General features: G+C 50.1%; 1 protein-coding gene and 1 long non-coding RNA gene across 3 annotated transcripts in view; both read left to right on the forward strand.

Annotated features, from left to right (window-relative positions):
- Nucleotides 1-10,546, forward strand: part of RAP1A (RAP1A, member of RAS oncogene family) — a 30,907-nt gene extending 20,361 nt beyond the window's left edge. For both annotated transcript variants that reach the window (XM_048327976.1, XM_048327977.1), the window contains exons 4-9: nucleotides 229-297; nucleotides 1,062-1,118; nucleotides 2,127-2,267; nucleotides 5,483-5,626; nucleotides 8,100-8,215; nucleotides 9,824-10,546. In XM_048327976.1, coding sequence (XP_048183933.1) covers nucleotides 229-297; nucleotides 1,062-1,118; nucleotides 2,127-2,267; nucleotides 5,483-5,626; nucleotides 8,100-8,186 — 498 coding nt within the window. In that variant the 3' untranslated portion in view covers nucleotides 8,187-8,215; nucleotides 9,824-10,546. The remainder of the gene's footprint in view (nucleotides 1-228; nucleotides 298-1,061; nucleotides 1,119-2,126; nucleotides 2,268-5,482; nucleotides 5,627-8,099; nucleotides 8,216-9,823) is intronic.
- A 5,348-nt stretch (nucleotides 10,547-15,894) lies between these two features.
- On the forward strand, nucleotides 15,895-17,911 carry LOC125337818. Its single transcript, XR_007208137.1, has 2 exons — nucleotides 15,895-17,091; nucleotides 17,237-17,911. It is a non-coding gene; the product is annotated as an uncharacterized LOC125337818 (long non-coding RNA).
- Nucleotides 17,912-18,418: the final 507 nt, after the last annotated feature.

Below are 18,418 nucleotides of genomic sequence, written 5' to 3' on the forward strand. Positions count from 1 at the left end.
GCAAAACAGTTTTGAAAACATGCTTGAATAAAGGGATTTTAACAGAAAATACACGATTATTTTTTTTTTCAAAATTGTAATTTTTATGTCTTTTTCTCTGGTCATCACTATTGACTTTTAGCAGCAGAGCAGTTTTACTGTTGTTACTTTTTCCTAAAGAGCTTCTTGGTGAATGTTTCTGGTTGTGTTCAGCTCACTTAGGTTTTTTCTTCTTTCCTTCCTCCCCAGACTGTACAGTTCGTTCAGGGAATTTTTGTTGAAAAATATGATCCAACAATAGAAGATTCATACAGAAAGGTAAAACACCATTGTTTTTATTTCTTTCAAGTGCCACAGAGAATATGAAATTCTTGGGAGCTGTTTTGGATGCAGGGCTGGAATTGCTGAGCAGAAGTCTGTGTAGGATCCCTGAGCTGTTACATAATTCCAGCCACAGAGCTGCTTTCTTCCCTGGATGGATGTCAAGTGACCCATTGTTTCACGGATTAGCATAAATGTCACCAGCATTAAAGGCACCCAAACATACACTAAAAACTTGTGACATTTGTGCCTGTGATAAGTAAATGTAAATTGTGGTGTGAGTTCTGCTGTTAAATTTACTTGAATTTCCTGGAATTACCCTCATTAGATCTGAGACATTTCTCAGTGAGTGGAAGATTTGCAACGTCTTACTGTGAGGATCCTGAAATATTTTGCATTTTCTTCTCTTCCTTATTCCCTTCTCCCCCAGCAGCAAAGAAAAATTAAAGTTTTAAGGTGCTTTGATTTGTAAGAGTGGATTAAGTCGAGATATTTACAATCTCACTTAAGTTGAGAGTTTACAGTGAGCTACTCATTTAAGGCTTGCTAGTGAAGGGAGTCCTGGAGCATGTGAGCTGACCCAAATGCCTGGCTTGGGGCATAATTAATCCTCTAACAGCAGTGCTGCTCAGCCCTGGGGAAGTGCAGGTGCCTGCTCTGCTAAGAGCCCTTTGTGGCAGAAGTACAAACTGAGCTGAGATCCCTCTTGCCTGTCCCATTTCAGACAATTTTTGAACAGTTTGTTCCCTTTTTTTCCCCAGCAAGTGGAAGTAGACTGTCAACAGTGTATGCTGGAGATCCTCGACACAGCAGGGACAGTAAGTGGCATTTCTTTGTCTCATTGCTGGGGAGTTTCTTTGTTAAGAATGATAATCCTGCCCAAGCGAAAGCAATAAATCAGCTGCAGTAAGGTAAATGGAAGGATTTTGTTAAATAACCCAAACCCAGTGTGGTGAGTGCCAGTGGCCTGGTGAGCTCTGTCCCCAGCTGGTGCCCCAGTGCTGGGACACACAGGTTGGTGCCTCCTGTGCCACTGCCCTTCCCTTTGCCATCCCCCATATCAACATTCTGGTCCGGGAGCATTTTAAACATTAATTTTGCAAGTGGCCAGAATACAAGGACACAGCTTGCAGCCAGTGCCAGGCACAGGGGGTGCTTCCCAGCAAGTCACATCAGCCTGTGGTGGGGAGATTTCCTCAGCAGACCTTGCACCTGCCAAGGAACCCTCCCTCGCATGGTGGCACCTCCCTGGCACTGCCCCGTGCTGCTGGGGAGGCTCTTGTTGTCCCTCACAGCTGGGGTGACTCCCCTGGCCGTGCCAGTGTCACCTGCAGCTGGCAGAGCCCTGTCCCCGAGCAGACAAACCCTGTGGGGGCTGGCAGCCCATCCCAGGGCAGGTGGTGCTCCCTGGAAGTTGATTTGAGAAAGCGTTGACAATTCTCAACAGCAGAAGCAGAAGTGGTTGTGTGGGCATGGTAAAAGTCCTTTCCCTGGTGGGACAGAGGCAGCTCCAAGCTGGCATTGTCCAGCCTGCTCTGGCATTTCAGTCTGTCTGCAGAAATGTTTTTATTGCTGCTCTTCATCTTTTCCCCATTTTTTCAAGAAGCCCTTTTCTCTATTAAGGAAAAAAAAAAACCCAAAGGGAAAGAGCGTGTTAATGCTTTTATTCAATTTCCATGCTTCAGTGGGTTTCTGTGAGGGGTAAATATGTAAATCCATGCTGTGTGGCACTGTATTCTTGTCTCCAGTAGAATAAAAGTATTCCTTTGTAACTATTCATTAGCTGCATTCACCAGCTAATTACTTTAAAAAATATTTGATTGCAGGAGCAATTCACAGCCATGAGGGATCTCTACATGAAGAATGGGCAGGGGTTTGCACTAGTATATTCTATAACAGCACAGTCCACGTTTAACGACCTACAGGACCTGCGGGAACAGATTTTACGGGTTAAGGACACTGAAGATGTGAGTAGAATGTGTTGGTTTTATTTCTGCAAATGATTAGAAAGTGTTTGCTCTCAAATTCCTGTGTGTTTCCATACAAAATTTCTTTCAAAGAATATTCTTGGTTAGTGTTGAGTAAGTTTCCAGAGCCTTGTAGTTTCCAGTGTTGTTGTTTGAGGCCCAGCACCTGCTAAGGGGCATCACAAAACCAGATTTTCCCAAGTCCTGGAAGCCACAGTCTTTTGAAGTGGTGGGAGTTGATTGAAAACAACATCACTTATTTTTTGTGCCTTAAACTCCTTTCCAGGATTTGCATTTTCTTCTTCCTCTGTGCTATAGCTGTGCTTTATTTCCTTCAGATTTAGGGAAAAATAATAGCTGAACTCAACAGTAATGATGTTCTCGGTAGCTCTGCAGCTGTCTTGCACTGACAGGGGCTATTCCAAATGTGAGAAGGGAAAGTTGAGGTTCCAAGCTGTCACGTTTCCCAGGGGTCAGCTGGGAATTCTCTGGAGCCCTGGAGCAGCTTCTCAACTCTCGGTCACTTGGCAAAATCTGTCACCCAAGGAGGTCACACAGTTGCGTGAACTAAACCATTAAGGGTCTGATAGAGCCTTGGGTTGTTGTTTTGGTTGTTTAAAACTCTTTAAAATCAGGAAAAGTCATCTGTGGGGAGTTTGCTGTTTGACAGAAGGTGGGACAGGCTGGGGCCGAGGGTGGCTGCTTCCCTTGGAGCATCATCTGTGTGCTGCTTACCTGCTTGGAATGGCTCTGGGCCCCTCCTTGGTTTAACAAGCTGAGCTTCTATTTATGCAAAACTGCTTTTCCTTGAGGCAGGGATTATGCTGGGGTAAATCCCTGCTGACAGGATCCTGTGCTGGCTGCACTGGGAGCTGGGCTGCGCTCACAGGGGGAATTTGCACCCTAAGCTGGGCAGGTTCATCCCACAACAGACACTGCTGCTTCCCTTTGGACTGCAGGGATCTGATTGCATTGTTAAAATGCATTTATTTGCTTTGTGTGCTACTTGCTGAATCCAAGCTTGAGAACCTTTTGAATGTTTAAGCTGCATTTTGCTGACTTAGGAAATGTCTCCCCCCTGTTTGTCATATCAGAATGTGTCTTAAAGTCCCAATACATAAATCATTAAATTATATATGTCTGGAAGAGTTTAAATTCCAATCTTCTACACCTAACAGGAAATTATCAGAGGCTCACCAAACTCCATTTTTGGATAAACCATTAACACCTTTTGAAATAACCTTACACAGAGTTTCATGTCTTTTCAAACCTGTACTGCTTACTCATCTCAGTATCACTTTTTGCCCTACTATTTCACGTCTTTAGTGTTTTGCTGAGCACGTTCAAAACACATTTTCATGTTTCAGTATGAGAAAATTAACTATCTAGAAAACTGTAAAGAACAGGATTAAGCTGATAGAGTTGTAAATGTCCTGTAGATCTCTGATTTCAAATGAACTTTTTTTGCATTTGCTTCATCTGTACTGACTTAAGGTTTCTGATGAAATAAGTAAAATTTATGTCTCAAAAATAAGAATATGATCACTTTCTAATGGGTATGGCTGGGAGTTTTAAAGACAGAAATTAATCTTGACTGTAGTTGTGTCAGGAAGAGACTACAAATATTAACACTGAAGTAGATTAAAAACACACAGTGTGTTGTAAATTACCAAAGGAAGCGGATAGTGATTTATTTTCCAGCTGGAAAGGACTCGTTTTCTGCACAAAGAATGAAATGTTTGAGGAAATGGAGCGGGTGCACACCCTTATCAGCAGCTCTTTAGGGTTTTTTTTCTGCTGCTCAGTGTGAGGGAAACAGGAAATGGCGCTGGGCTGCGGCACCGTCCTGCTCTGCTCTCAGCCTGTGTCATCCCCGGAGCCGAGGGTGCAGCTGGCCCAGCGAACTCAGCGTGAGCAGAGCCCCCAGGTCAGGGTGTGCACAGCCCTGAGCTCTGCAGCTGCCTCACACTGGGGGCAGTGGGGGAGACGGAGCTGGGGCAGCGCCTGGGGCCGCTCCTGTCACCGTGCAGGTGTGCAAATGGCACCTGGCAGCGCGAGCTGCGGTTGTTGGGGAGACATTCCTGCATGGTTTTTGTTCCCTTGTTTGAGGTGTTACAGAAGCCCAGAGTGGCTTGGGTTGGAAGGGTCCCTAAAGCTCATCTGTGGGCAGAGACATCTTCCACTACCCCAGGGTGCTCCAAGCCCCACCCAGCCTGGCCTTGGACACTTTTGTACCTATTTGTGACATCTTGGAGGGCCACAGCCACGACAGAGACTGGAGAGGGGCAGATGCCACCTCACCCTTGTCTTGAACAAATGATTTGCCTGCATGTGCATCATGAGTGTAGAATGGGTCTTTTGGACACAAATCAAGTGTTTGTGTTGATGTTGCATGGGATGATTTTGGGGAAGTGTTGTGCTTTCAGGAGCTGAGCTGCTGGGTGGGCACTCGTTGGACATGTGCATTACTCTGAGCTAATAAGTACTGGGCAGTGTTTGTGCCTGTTGTGGTGAGCATCCCCTTTTCTGTGTGTGCAGGACATGTCCGTGTGTGAGGTTGTGCTGGGGTGGGACAGGGCTCGGGGCTTGGGGAACACTTGGCTGCACGGGACTGTTCCTTTTCACTCTGCGTCAGGGCAGTGCTTTTCAAAGGTGCTTCCATTCATTGTTTTGTGGCTTGGCAGGTTGACAGGGCAGGTCAGAGGGGCTGAAACGTGCAATACATGTCTGAAAACACTGTGTGTGTGTGTGTGTGTGTGTGTGTGTGTGTGTGTTGGACAGACAGAAGAGCTCTGAACTGGGCTCTTGGCAGCAGCTCAGCCTCTGTCACAGGAAAGGCACTTCAAATGCATTTCAGGAGTAAACTAGGTTTTGGACTAGAAAGGTGTAGAGACCAGAAAATACAACTTTACTGACTTAAAATTCTGCTGAAATACTATAATTTGGTTTTGTATATGTTTAATCTAGTGCACCAGGGGGTGTGTGGTGTGAACTTTGCTCAACCCTTTCCCAGCAGGCATCTAAATTCCAGCCTGGTCTGTCAGCTCCGCTGAACTCCTGATTTTTATTGGTTTTCATACTTCATACTGTATTTTTCATACTGTATTTTTCATTTCAGTGCATTTCCCCCTCCTCAGTCTGAGAGCCACAGCAGCACAGAGCTCGCTGTACATGAACTTGCTGATGGATCTCTGCTCCTGCTTGCTCCTCTGCAGGTTCCCATGATTCTGGTTGGCAATAAATGTGACCTGGAGGAAGAACGAGTCGTGGGCAAAGAGCAAGGGCAGAACTTAGCACGACAGTGGTGTAACTGTGCCTTTCTAGAATCGTCTGCAAAGTCGAAAATCAACGTAAATGAGGTAAGTACCACCTGCTCCCCTGTCTTCCCAGCATGAACGTGACATTAAACCAGCATGTGTGTCTGAACTGGGGAGATTCAGGATGATTCTGGATTCTCAGCCTAGGAGGGGTTGCCTTGCAGTGTATTTAGGTACTTTCTGTCTGTTTTAAGATTTGCTCCCTTTTCTTTGCAAGGGAGGGTGACGTCCCAGGTGAGTGTGTCTGTAGCCTCTGTCAGGGGCCATGAATAGCAGAGGGTCCTGAGCAAGCCCAGTTGGCTGCATGACTCTGAGCTTAGATAAACTTTATCTGGAAAGAATATTTTGTCAAGATAACTGCTGCTATTCTGAACGTGGATTTATGCCCTGTTGTACTCCTTGTCTTGTGTGGTGTTGGCTGTCGGTTTTGAAGTATTTGCATTTCTGGCTGCACACACCTCGTCACAGCCCTCTGTAAGCCCCAACTTGCCAAAACAGTGCCCAAAACCCAGATCTGAGCAGTTCCCTGAGTTTCACTGAGACCCCCTTTGCTCTGGAGTGCCTTTTCCTGCTGCCTGGGGCTGTGGGGTTGTGCTGAGGGAGCTCTGCTCCACGTCAGGCACCACGTTTTTATTCTGCGCTGGGAATTATCGGCCTGTGACAGAGGCCAAGTTTCCAGGCACAAAGCTAAGGTGACCCCGTGCAGCACAGCTGGGCTGGTGCCAGCAGATAAGTGGGACCGTTCAGGGGGTGGGTGATAAGCAGGAGCAGCAGGATCTTGGACTGGGCCCAGGGCTGATCTGGCAGCCAGCAGGATGTGCTGCGTGGGGCTGGTGGACAGGGAAGGGAGCTGCAGGCTCCATGAATTGCAGCTCCTGTGGCTGGGATTAGCCTGGCTGCAGTGCTCAGGGATCCAGCAGAGCTGAGCCACGCTGCCAGCAGGGATTTATTTGTGTGGCTGAGCTGGAGTAAAACTGGGACTGGTAATGAAGCAACGAGCAGCTCAGTCATCAAACTCATCCCCAGGGGATGTGACAAATCCTGGGCTGTTTGCATTTCCACAGTTTGGGGGTGCAGACTGACCTTCATCAGGCGGAGGTGCCTCACCCCGTGGGAAGGGGGTTCTGTGGGGGGCAGAGCCCAGGGCTGCGCCGGGGTGGGTGCACAGCCTGGTTTGACACCCCCTCATCCCTAACGTGGGAATCCTGGGTCTCCCTCTTTCCCTGCCGGCTCTGCAGCCTCCAGTGAGGTCACATCAGAGAAGAATGTGAGAAAATGAGTTTCTGGTTTCATTGTGATCTTCATTTTCTGGTTTCCTGCCAATTGATATTTTCTAGTTATGAAAAGTACAAAAGCTGAGGAAATCAAAGAGAAACTGTGAATGAAGCGGCTCAGTGCACTGGGAGTTTGTCCTGCTGGCTCCTGAGCCGGGAAGCATTTGCATTATTTTGGGGTTTGTTCTTGCTTTCTCGCTACTTTTGGAGCTTCTAAAATTGTTAAAATCTAGGGAAAGAGTGATAAATTCCTGCATGCATTTGCTGAATGTGAATCGAACCTTTCAGATAATAAGCTTTTAATCCAGAGTGAATCAAGTGTCCTTCTGGTGACCTCTGAGATGCTCTTGCAGCACACTGACTTTTTTTAGGGATGGTGGCATTCCTGAAACCTTGTTGCAGACTTCTGTACTCACAGTCAGTACTGGCACCTAAATAATCTAATTTATGAGAAAGGAAAATCTTAAATTTCAGTTGTTACAGTATGTTATAAACTGTTTCTTTGTCTTCTGAATTTCTCTGGAATCAACAAGAATTTGTGAGCTGTCAGCCACTCCAGGAAGGGGAAAAAAAATAAACAAGGACAAGGGTGGAGCCCTCTGAAGGTTGAAATATTTCTCCTCAGTGCTGTGACCCAGCTCCAAGCATTTTTGCAAAGCTCATTTTGCTATAAATGGGTTGAGTCTTGCTGGGAAAACAACTGACAGCAGCAGCGTTCACAAAACCTCTGCAGCTGAAAGAGGTCCCTGTAATGTCCCCTGGTGGAAATGTCGGAGTTCAGGGCAGATGTTGGGAAAGGGCTGCCTGTCCCCTCCCTGCAGGGGGAACGCTCTGGGCTGGTGGGGCAGGGTCTGCAGACACCTCCAGCCCGAGGGCACCACTGAGAAGATGATCCTTGAGGATATTATGCCTGTCTTTAAAAAACCCTTTGTTATTCCCGAGTTTTCTCCCACTTTTCCAAAGCAAGGAAATTGTTGCCATTTCATTGCTGTGCTCTTCTGAAGGCTTTGGTGATGATAAATTGAGTTTTCAACTCCTTTATGTTCTGCACACGGATGGGAGCTCTGTGTTTCTTCTTCCATAAGCAGCTGCTTGAGAAACATTTAATAAATTCAAGCAGTTTAATTCAATTTACACAGCTACAGCCACCAGGAAAGAGTTGTCAGCTCCCCAGCCTGCCTCAGTTTGGACAGCTTGTGTTTTATTATTTGAATTTTTCAGCTTGTGTTTTTCATTTGCAGATCTTTTATGACCTGGTCAGACAGATAAATAGAAAAACACCAGTGGAAAAGAAGAAGCCTAAAAAGAAATCATGTCTGCTGCTTTAGACTCCCATCACGCAGCAGCTCTGAGCCAGGTAAGAGGTGTCTGAGCCCTACGTGGGGCAGGTGAGCAGAGCAGGAGCTGCTCCTCTCAGAGCTCCCCTTCCCCCTGCTGCTCTTCCTGGAGTGTGGCTGAGCAGGAGCTTCCTTTTGACTCCTCTGGGTTCTCTCTCTGGCCTGTGACACCGAGCTCTGAGCCACCAGGGCTCGCTTTGCTTCCTTTTTATCCTCTGAGAAATTCTGGTGTTAGTGCTGCCACTGCTGTCCCCGTGCTGGGAGCTTTGGGGACAGTTACAAATTGCTTTGCGTGGGACGTGGGATTCAATGGCACAGAAATAAAAAGCTGCCCACCAAAAAAAAAAAAAAAAAACCAAAACAAACATAAAAAACCCAAAGCCAACCAAAAAAACATGCCAAGGCTGGACACAGCTATAAATAATCTTCCTGTGTATCTTGGCAGGGAACTCTGTGTGCTCACAGCTGTTGTGTCGTGCTCCTGGAAGGAAACAGCAGCTCTGTAGCTCCAGGTTTGGGACAGAAATGTCCCCGTTCAGAGGCAGAGGAGGGCACTGGGTGATGGCCCAGCTCTGCCACCTGCCTTTGTCACGGTGGGCTGCACAGGCTGTCACCCTCAGAGGGTTTCTGGGACCCACCAGAGCCTCTGGTGTGTCCTGTATTGATCAAGCCTGTCCTGCAGCATTAGAGATAAACTCAGAAGGCTTTCAGGGATGAATTCCTGAGGGCAGGGGACTCTGCCAGGCCTGAATTCCCTGCTGTCCATGGCCCTTTGGGCAGCCCAGGTGTGGCTGAGGAGGATCAGTGGAGCTCTGCAGTTAGCGGCTGCTAATGGGCTGCCCTGATGGATGAGGCTCTTAGCCCGAGCTTTGGGTGCCAGAAAATAACAGCTCAGGGCTGTGGGGAAACAATGGCTTTAGAAAAAGAAACTGAAGAGCCTTAAGTGGCTTTTCCTATTGCTCAGGTGATCCCTCCTGCTCAGCCAGGATGGAATTGGGCTTCCCCAGGCGGAGGAAGCGATCTCTGCCCTTTCCCTCCCTCCCAGGATCCCGTGTGCAGCAGCACTGAAATACTGGGAACTGCTGCAGGAGTTCCTTTGTTCAGTCACCTGGAATCACAGAATCATGGAATGGTTTGGGTTGGCAGGGTTCTTAAAGCCCTTCTCCTTCCACCGTCCACCACTCTCCCTAAATCTCCTCCTGATTCACTGCCTGGATCCAGGCTCAGGAGATCTCTGACTCATCAGGCTTTGAGAGCATCTCAAAATACAAAAGATGAAATCCCTCTCGCCCGTGTTGCTCATCCAGGGGTGAATTCCAGAGCCCTTGGAGGCCTCCTGGCTCGGAGCTGCTGAGCCGGGCACTGGCGGTATCGGGCAGTGACAGACGGGTGGCAGTTGTCTGTCACTGCTCTGTGGCCGTGATAAAACAACATCTTGGAGAGTTACACTTCCCACAATCTCCTCCTTTCTGTACCTAGAAACAGAGCTGAATTCTGGGAGAAATGAGTTCTGCTGCCTATGGGCACGGGCCGTTGGCTTTCGGGCCTTTGGGATCGTTGATCTCATCAGCAGAGTAAGAAATGTCCCTCCATCACCTTCTGTTTTTATTTCGTTTTACTCTCGCCAGATTGCAGGAATGAAGAACTGTTGCCTAAGTGGAAAGTGCCAGCATTCCCAACTTCAAAACCTGATGGAAATGAACAACATATCGGAAGAAGCTTCTCCTGTTTTTTATATACTACGAGAAGAATTTAGATCTTAAAAATGGTTTGCACACAGTCCCTGGAAAAAGCAGTTGCTCTGTGTCTATCTCTTGGAAATTTAAGCCAATATTCCTCCTCCTTTGCAACAGCAATTAACAGATGTGAAAATAAATATAATTGACTCTAGCATATGATTATCCCAAGGAGCATGGATGCATTTCAAATGTTAGAGATTGCTACTATAATTAAAATTCATATTGACCATTTTATCATCATTTCTCCCCATCAAGCACTAAAAATGTTCCACTGTTATATTTTATATCTATAACTATAGATATATATTATCCAAAATTTCCCTTTAAACTCACTGCAACAAATAACTTTTTGAGTCATTGACTTCATTTTATATTTAAAAGTTACGGAATATCATTATTTTCATTCTGCCATTATATTCTAATTAAAAATGTTTGTGCATAATGCTTTGGAAAAATGGGTCTTTTATAGGAAAAAAACTGGGATAACTGATTTCTATGGCTTTAAAAGCAAAAATATATAATATACTAAACCAACTCTAATATTGCTTCTTGTGTTACTGTCACAGATTAAATTACAGCTTTTATGAATGATTAAATTTTAGTACATTTTCATTTTTGTTTCTGTGTTTTTGTTACTGTTTCCAGACTTTGGGTTTGCTCCATGTTTTGTGAGTTCCTCTCCTGTCCTGGTGGATCAGGGATGTTTGTGAGGTGCCCCCATCCCGTTCTGCCGAGGCAGCATCTCCGCTCCCCCCGTGTTGTATTTAATGTACCCCTCCCAGAGGACAGCAGGCAACTCTTGTGTTTTCTTTTGGCTGTTAAAAGATTGTATTGCTGCAAATATTTCCTCTGTACCATGGCTTTGATATGCACAAGTTTGGTTTCATTCCAAGGTCTGACTTGGAGGATGATCCTCGGTTTCAAAGCCTGTTTTGGCTGGTGGTCCCTGATCAGCTGAAGGGGGTTTTGGTTTCATTTTGGGTTTGTTCCTTGTATTTTTTTAATACCTGTTGCTTTCATAAAGTTTCAAAGAGCAGGATATGAAGAGACCCGTGGGTGCTCCATCCTCCTGTCTGTGTGCAGTCAGAGCCACCTGTGGGATCCCAGTCCCGTCCTCGGGGGATGCTGCTGGAATCCCCGCAGGGATGGAGGACTTGCTCCTGCTTCACTTCCCAGTAAGTGAGAAGAGAAATGTATCTTCACAGTGGAGAAAACTCAGCACAGGCCTTGTCCTGCTGGTTAAAATGGGAAATTAAAGTGTGACAGATGTTCTGGACCCGCTGTAGAGTTTATTGGAAACCAGGGGGAAAAAAGTTTTTTGTAAATAGGTTTTTCTAAAACTGTGTTCCTGATGCAGCTGTTGAATTATAGAGATCCCAGTTTCTAAATGCAGCCCAAACAAGACTGTATGAAAACATCTGGATAACGTGACAACATCTGCCTACTTCCAAGCACTAGGACAAGGATAGTTACTTCAGTTGGTTGTCTTCAACCCACTCCGCACCTCCTTTTTCAGGAGGAGCCAGAAGCACGCTGTTTGCAGGTTGGTTCTCTTTACTAAATGTAAAAATATTTTAGTAATAAAGTAATTCCAATGAGCGCGGTGTTTTCCAGACGTCTCGTGTATGGGATGGGGCGCAGGGCGGGCGGTGCGTGCGGCGGGCGGGGAGCGCTCGGAGCGGGGCTCGCCGCTAGATGGGAGTGTGCGAGAAGCGCAGCGGGCGGGGAGCGCTGCCCGGCTCCGCAGCGCCGCTTCTCTGCGGGGTGAAGCCCCGGCTCCCACCCCTCTCCTCTCCCGTTTGCTCACTGGGTAAGGAAGAGTTCTTCTTTAATGGGTTTTTAGCACAATAGCCCCAGTTCCGCCCCGGGACACGCTGGAGCCGCTGCGCCGTTTCGTGTCAAGCAGAAATGTCCTGAAGCACTTGGTTAAAAGTGGCTTCACTGCAGCGTGTCCTAAAGAAAGGGGAGAAGAAAAACCTCCCAGAAGTCCCAGGCTTCTGCTTTTGACCAGAACCCAGCCGAGCACAGTAACATTTTGCTGTGAGCAAAGGGGCACATTTAGAATTTCACTGGAGCCCCTGGAGCCATCGAGCTCCTCTTTGAGCCGTGCACAAATTCCACCAAAGAGATTCCCGGCCACCTCTGCAAACGCGCCGCTCTCAAACTCCCCAGCCTGTATTTACCTGTCTATTTTCAGTGTTTTCTAAAGGTTATTTTAAGTCATGTTTTCCCATCCAGTGTGGATCAGATGATCCCACACGTCCTGCCTCACTGGGAAGTTTTAATTGCAGGTTGCAATGTTGACCCGAACAAGTGACAGGGACACCTTCCCAGGCTGCTCAAATCCAGGTTTGCTCCGCTGGCTCTGAGCTGCATTCCTGCCATTGCAGTGGCTGGTGTGGGACGTCTTGCATCCAGCAGCCACTAGAGAAACTTGAAAATTCATGTTAAATTCACCATTAACCTTTGCAAAATCACCAAAACTAATGAATGTTCTATTTATTTTGCCAGGACCAGGCACTGAGGAATGAAATTGGATTTTCCAGAGGCCCAGGTGCCATTTGGTGAATAACCAGTATGTGCCAGCCGTCCTGGCTGGGGCTGAACATCCTTCCCGGCCTCCTGGCTGGGGCTGGGATCTGGCACTGCTTTCCCTGCAGCAGCTGGTCAGTGGTCTGGCTTGCAGCCACAGCACTGTCTTTCCTCCTGGGAAGAAACTCCCCAAATTTGGAGACAAACCCTGTGCAGGATGAGGGAGAGGAGCAGGAGTGGGGGCTCTGGGCTCAGTAGCCCCAAGCCACGGCCAATTAGCCAATGCTGCAGCCTCCCAGCAGCCCTGGAACAGTTCTGCCCCTGCGGCCGCTCCTGCCTGGGGCTGAGCTCTCCAGTTCAGTTATTTCCCAACTCCAGGGAAATGGGGAAACACTTTGTATTATCCCGGGACTGAAACCAGCCTTTTCTCCTCCCTTTGCAGGAAGCTGCACACAAGGAAACTCTGCTCGTTCCTCCTGTGGTGAGTGACACCCCGTTACCACCTTGTCCTGGATCCTCTGTCCCTCATATCCAGCAGGATGCTCTTCAGAGGGAGCAGCTCCAGAAGAAGTTGAAATCATTTGCCAGAGATTTTGGACAAGTCGGTGGCAGAGCTGGGAGTGCAGCCCCGTGCTGGAGTCGGAGGTGCCCGCCCTGGCTCGGCCCTGCCAGCTCTGGACTCGACCCCGGTTGCCCCACGGACCTTGGGGACTCGGGGATTGCTCAGATGAGCCCGTTTCCCCCAGCGCCGGCCCTGGCAGACGCCTGAGGTCAAACATCCCTGGCATTTTCCTCGGGAGGCACCGACGTTCCAGCCCCAAATCCCTGCTGGCACGGCAGGCGGGCTCCGGGGCACAAGGAGCGCGTTGTGCAGGGGAGGGAGGATGCTCCGAGCGCCCACGAGGGGCCAGCCCGGCGGGGTGGCAGCTGCTTCCCGCTGCCACCGCCCCAAGGCACCCAACAAAGGGCAAATTCACGGGGCGGCAGCGGCTCCGTGGGCTGGGGACACTGGAGCTTTATGGAGCCTCTGGCATGATGAGGGCCCCTCTGTGCCCGTCGGGACCGCCTCGGCTCGGGGGTGCTGCCGGGGGCTCCCAGGACTGATTTCCATGGAGCGCCGGTTTCCAGCCAAGAAACCTGAGAAGCGCCTGGGTCTCCTCCAGAGCAGCCCCAAGGAGAGCAGGAGCTCCCCAAGCCGAGCCCTCTGTGACATGGGAGTGATCTCTAATCCTGCCTCTTTCCCTGCAGGTGTTTTACATGGAAATCCGGTTTCTTGCAACCCATTTTGGGTGAGTGATGGGGGAACGGAGCGAAAGGGAGCAGTGTTGCAGCTCTGCTGCCCTTTCCTACCCAGGCTGATACAAATCCTTGGATAAACTGACTCCAGCCCCGCTGCACCTCGACCCCCCCGCCCATGGTTACTGCGTGGGTGCAACGTCTCGAGGGCCGCAGGCTTCCAGTGCTCTACACCCATTTTTCATTTGGCTTTGGAATAAGAAGTGTCAAGCTGCTGCGTCAGTTTGGCTTAAATTCACAGGAGAAATCATTTGATTTGAAGCAGTTTATGTTATTAAATATGACTGCACAGGAGCCCCTGCAGGATAATCCGTTATGATAAATGATGTTTGAAATGAGGGAGACCTGACACCGGCCAGCTCCAGCTCCAGTCACGGATTAATGTGCAGGAACAGGAAGGGCCCAGCGGAGCCAAGGGCAGGGCTGGATGTGGGCAGAGCAGCAGCTCCAGCTCCAGCACCATCAGAGCTCCCCCAAACACAGAATGAACAGAGCATCCTCTGTAACACCCCGGGAGTGTTCCAAAGCCCTGTGCATGTGGCACCTGGGGACATGGGGCAGAGGTGGCCTTGCCAGTGCTGGGGGACAGCTGGACTTGATCCCAGAGGGCTTTTCCGACCTCAGTGACTGTGATGAACCAACACTTCCATACCTGAGGGTTTCTGTGCTGTCCCGTGCATCTCAGTCACCTCACTCTCGATATTGTCCAGTGCAGAAGCAGCAAAATTTGGCAAGAAACTGAAATTTGGCAAACAGGAGCCAATTGTTTTCTGAACTCTTGTTGGAAATGTACAGGGATTTCAATGGAAACAAGGAGAGCATCCATCTGCCCCCCTCCCCAAGATTTCAGAGGTGCTGAGCATCCCCAGGAGATGGATTTGAGCTAAAGGAGTACTTGGACAAGGGACTGGGCTGCCTCAAAACCCTCTGCCAGGGGGTGCTGGGTGAACCTGGCTGGATCCAGGTGTCAGGAGCAGGACCCGAGGAAGCGGCTGTCCCTGGCTCTGTGCACTGAGGCAGGCTGTGATTTTGGTGTGTTAGAAATGACTGTCCCAGCTGGGGCACATTCCCCACCAGCCTCGGCAGGAACAGGACCTGGATGTGCTGCCCTGCCGAGCTCAGGGTGTTCCCTCTATTCAGTGCACGATGCAGAGGCTGATTAGCAGCCCACGGGCAGCTTTTGGCCCTTTCTTTCTGAAACAATCAGCGTTTAGGGCTTGACTGAGAAGGATTTGGTGTGAGATAAGCTTCCCAGAGTGGGGCCAGGGCTGAAGTAATAATTGAATAAGTGTGAGGTGGTGAATGAGACACGTCAGGATGAGTCAGAGCAAGAGCTGCTCTTGGGCAGGAGGGAAAGGCTCCTGGGTGGCTCCCCTGCTGCCCGAGGTGGGACCAAGTCCCTCGAGCTGCCAGAACCTGATTTTTTGGGGGAAAGGGCAGGGAGGGAGTTCTCTGGGGGCTGTGCTGGGGTGCAGAGCTCCCCAAATCGTGCTGCTCTGGGTGCTTGGCTCAGGGCTGGGCTCCTGCTGCCCTGGAGCACCCTCGGGGTTGGGATTCTGCCTCATCAGTGCCAAGGCTGGAGCTGCCAGGGCAGGAGCAGTGAGGGAGGGACAGCACCCAGCATGCAGAGCTGGGGCCATCCCCTGCAAGACACGAATTTATTTGCCACTGTCTGATGTGAGTTGTACCTTCCTGACAGACTTGGGGCTGTGCTGTTGCCATCTCCACTTCCCTTCTGTTGGATTTCCCACTTCCTTTAATTTTTTACCAGTTTGTTTGGTTCTGCTCCCAGCAGAGGCAGCTCCATGGGAAGGAGAAGAAATCAAGTGCTTATTTTTAGAAAGTGCCAAAAGAGTTCAACCCAAGGCAAATACAATTACTTCAGGTTGTGCACAGGCTTCTGAGAAGCTACAGAGAAATCATTTCCAAATGGGAAATGCCCGAAAACCCAGTGCCACGAAGGCGCTGGGGGATGAGAGCATCACTGAGCCGTTTGAGGAGCACGTTCCACCCCGGCGGAGGTGCCCCTGCCCACGGCGCAGGGTGGAATGAGCTGGTCTTGAGGGTCCCTTCCAACCCAGATCGTTCTGTGATTCCATGAATTCTGGGGCATCTCCGGACACCCCATCCCAGCCCTGCCCTGGCACGGGGGAGCCCAGCGGGCGCTGCTGCTCCTGGCAGAGCCCCCCAGCTCTCCCAGCCTGCCCCTCCTCGGGGATGCTTTTCTGCTCGAAGGGGCCTCCCAGATGCTATTCCTGGCCCAGTTTTAGGGCATTCACTGCCTGAAGCTTCCGCTGGGCTGTTTGTGGAGCCCTCGTGGCTGGGCAGGGCAGGGGTGGCAGGGAGGCTCCTCGCCTGAAAGCTTTCACTGTAATTAAGCTGAACAAGAGACCGAGTTAAATCTCTGCTTCTCTCGCTCTGCCAGAGCGAACACAAAGAGGAGGAAAGGCCTGAACCAGACAATTAAAACAAGCAATAACATTGCACGGAGAGATCCATGGAATGATTTTTCCTTGACACGCTCGCCCCCAACAAGTGCCACATGTCCTGTGTATAAATAGCAGCTGCCCAGACTTGCTTAATCATCCCATTGTTGCTTTATAATATTAATTAAACATTCCTCTGGGATTGTTTGCATCCTAATTAAGTGGGGAACTTACAAAAGACAGCGAAGAAACCAAACAAGTGCGTGCTGGGGGTGCAATTTTGCTAAACCGTGTGCAACTGGCCTTAAAAAAAAAAAGTTAAAATTGCAGGACTGTGGTTAAAAGCTTTTTAAGAGTCACCAGTGACGGGGACTGTTTGGTGAACCGTCCTGGGGGATCAGGAGCGGCTCCTCTCTCCAGAATGTTTGGCTGAGGGAAGCCAGGGGGGCTCTGGCAGGATGAGCATCCCCCCGTCAGTGCCACAGGAGCGAATCGTCCCTGGCAGGACCCCACCAATATCAAAGGGACAGTTAATCCGCAGCTGCTCCGCACTGGGGATGGAGGGACACCAGGACCTGCTTGGATCCCTCCAGGCAGCAGCTGGGGCCGGGCATCGCCGCTCCCGAGCCAGGGATCCCCAAAACCCCCGGACTCGGGGCCGTGCTGGCCGGGGCAGACCTGCGGCACCGCACGGGTGACAATATTTTGTTGCGGGGGATCCCGGCTTCCGATGCCGGAGGAGCCTTCCCCAAAGGACAGATCCCCAGGGCCCCCTGGCCTGCGGGGCTGGGGCTCGTCCTCCCCTCCCCTCCTTCCATGTGGCCGGGAAGACTCGAGCACATTGTTCCCGACTCAGCCTCATGCACCCTGCAGGGATGTGCTGTGAATTACTTCCCAAATTATGTGAGTAATTAAAATCAATGAGAGGGTATCCTGTTAAATAACGTAATTAGATGAGCACAGTGAGGGAGATGAGTGCAATGGTGTTTTTGTTCTCCTGCCTGGAGACAGCTTTTAACCCTTTCCCTCTTGTCTCTTCCCCGGCAAGGGCTCCCCTGGGTCAGGCCTGCTCCAGCCAACGCTGAAGTTTTATCAGAAAAAAGCCTCTCCCTGCTTCCTCCAGAGCTTCTCCCAGACCAGGATTGGCTTTCCCCACAGTCGCCATCCCTGGGTTATGCGGAGGACACTGGCAGTGCCACCACCTGAAGGCCACAAACATCTGAAACTGAGAATACAGAACTGCCTTTAAATCCAGGCTAATCCGAGACTGTGGCAGAGGAAAACACGTCCCTCCTGCACCCGAACTGTGAACAGAGGCCCCACAAAATGGGAATTACCTCGCCGTGCACAATGAATCGCCTGAGCCGTCCCCCCAGTCCCTGTCCCGGGGCACAGCCCTTGCCTGGGTGGTTTCCGCTGCGCAGTCCCGGTCCCCACGGACAAACACGCGCCTTTCCTGCGGCACTGAGGGCTCACGGCTGCCTTCATTCCAGAGGAAACCGAATGGCTGAGGAACCCTAGTGCTGAGAGTCATTTTGGTTCTATTCGTGCTTCCTCCAGGGCAGGAGGAGCCTCAGCCTGTTCAGATACATGTGGAGAGCTCGCTCCTCCAGCGTGGAGTGCTGAGAGCTCCTGGGGGCTCTGGAAAGGGTAAAGGCATCTGGCCAGATGGCTCTCATTGCAGGGCTGGAATCTAAATAATTAATTTTTAGTATCGTGTTCAGGACTTCGGTGTCTCCCAAAGGAAACGCTGCAAAGTCCTCAACTTGGTGCTTATTTTTTCCAGCTGCGATGCACGGAGGGATGAGGGGCTCTGCATCCTGCTGGATGTTCGGCTCGTCTGCGATTCTCCAAGGTGGTGAATCGTTGCAAAGATGTGTCACAGCTAATTACGCTCGTCCCACGAAATCATATTATGGCAAAGAACCTGAACCCTGCTGGGAACAACCCCCTCGGGTCGGGACAGCGGGAAGGCTCCCTGGGACGTGCTGCAGGAGCGACAGGCTGTTCCAGGGAGCTTTAAACACACACAGAGAACTCCCTGATGGAGCCCGGCGCTCCTGCCCGGCTGCGGCGGCTCCGGTGGGGTGCTGGAGCCAGCGGTGCCACGGTGTCACCCGGGGCTGATCCAGCCAGGGGCTGCACCCGCCCCTGTGCCCGAGCTGAGGAAGAGGAGTGGGAGGAATTGCCTGCAGGGTGCTGGGAAGAAACCGCAGGTCTGGCTGTTTAA

The sequence above is a fragment of the Corvus hawaiiensis genome, chromosome 24 (genome assembly GCF_020740725.1).
Source record: "Corvus hawaiiensis isolate bCorHaw1 chromosome 24, bCorHaw1.pri.cur, whole genome shotgun sequence".
In the NCBI taxonomy this organism is placed as follows: domain Eukaryota; kingdom Metazoa; phylum Chordata; class Aves; order Passeriformes; family Corvidae; genus Corvus; species Corvus hawaiiensis.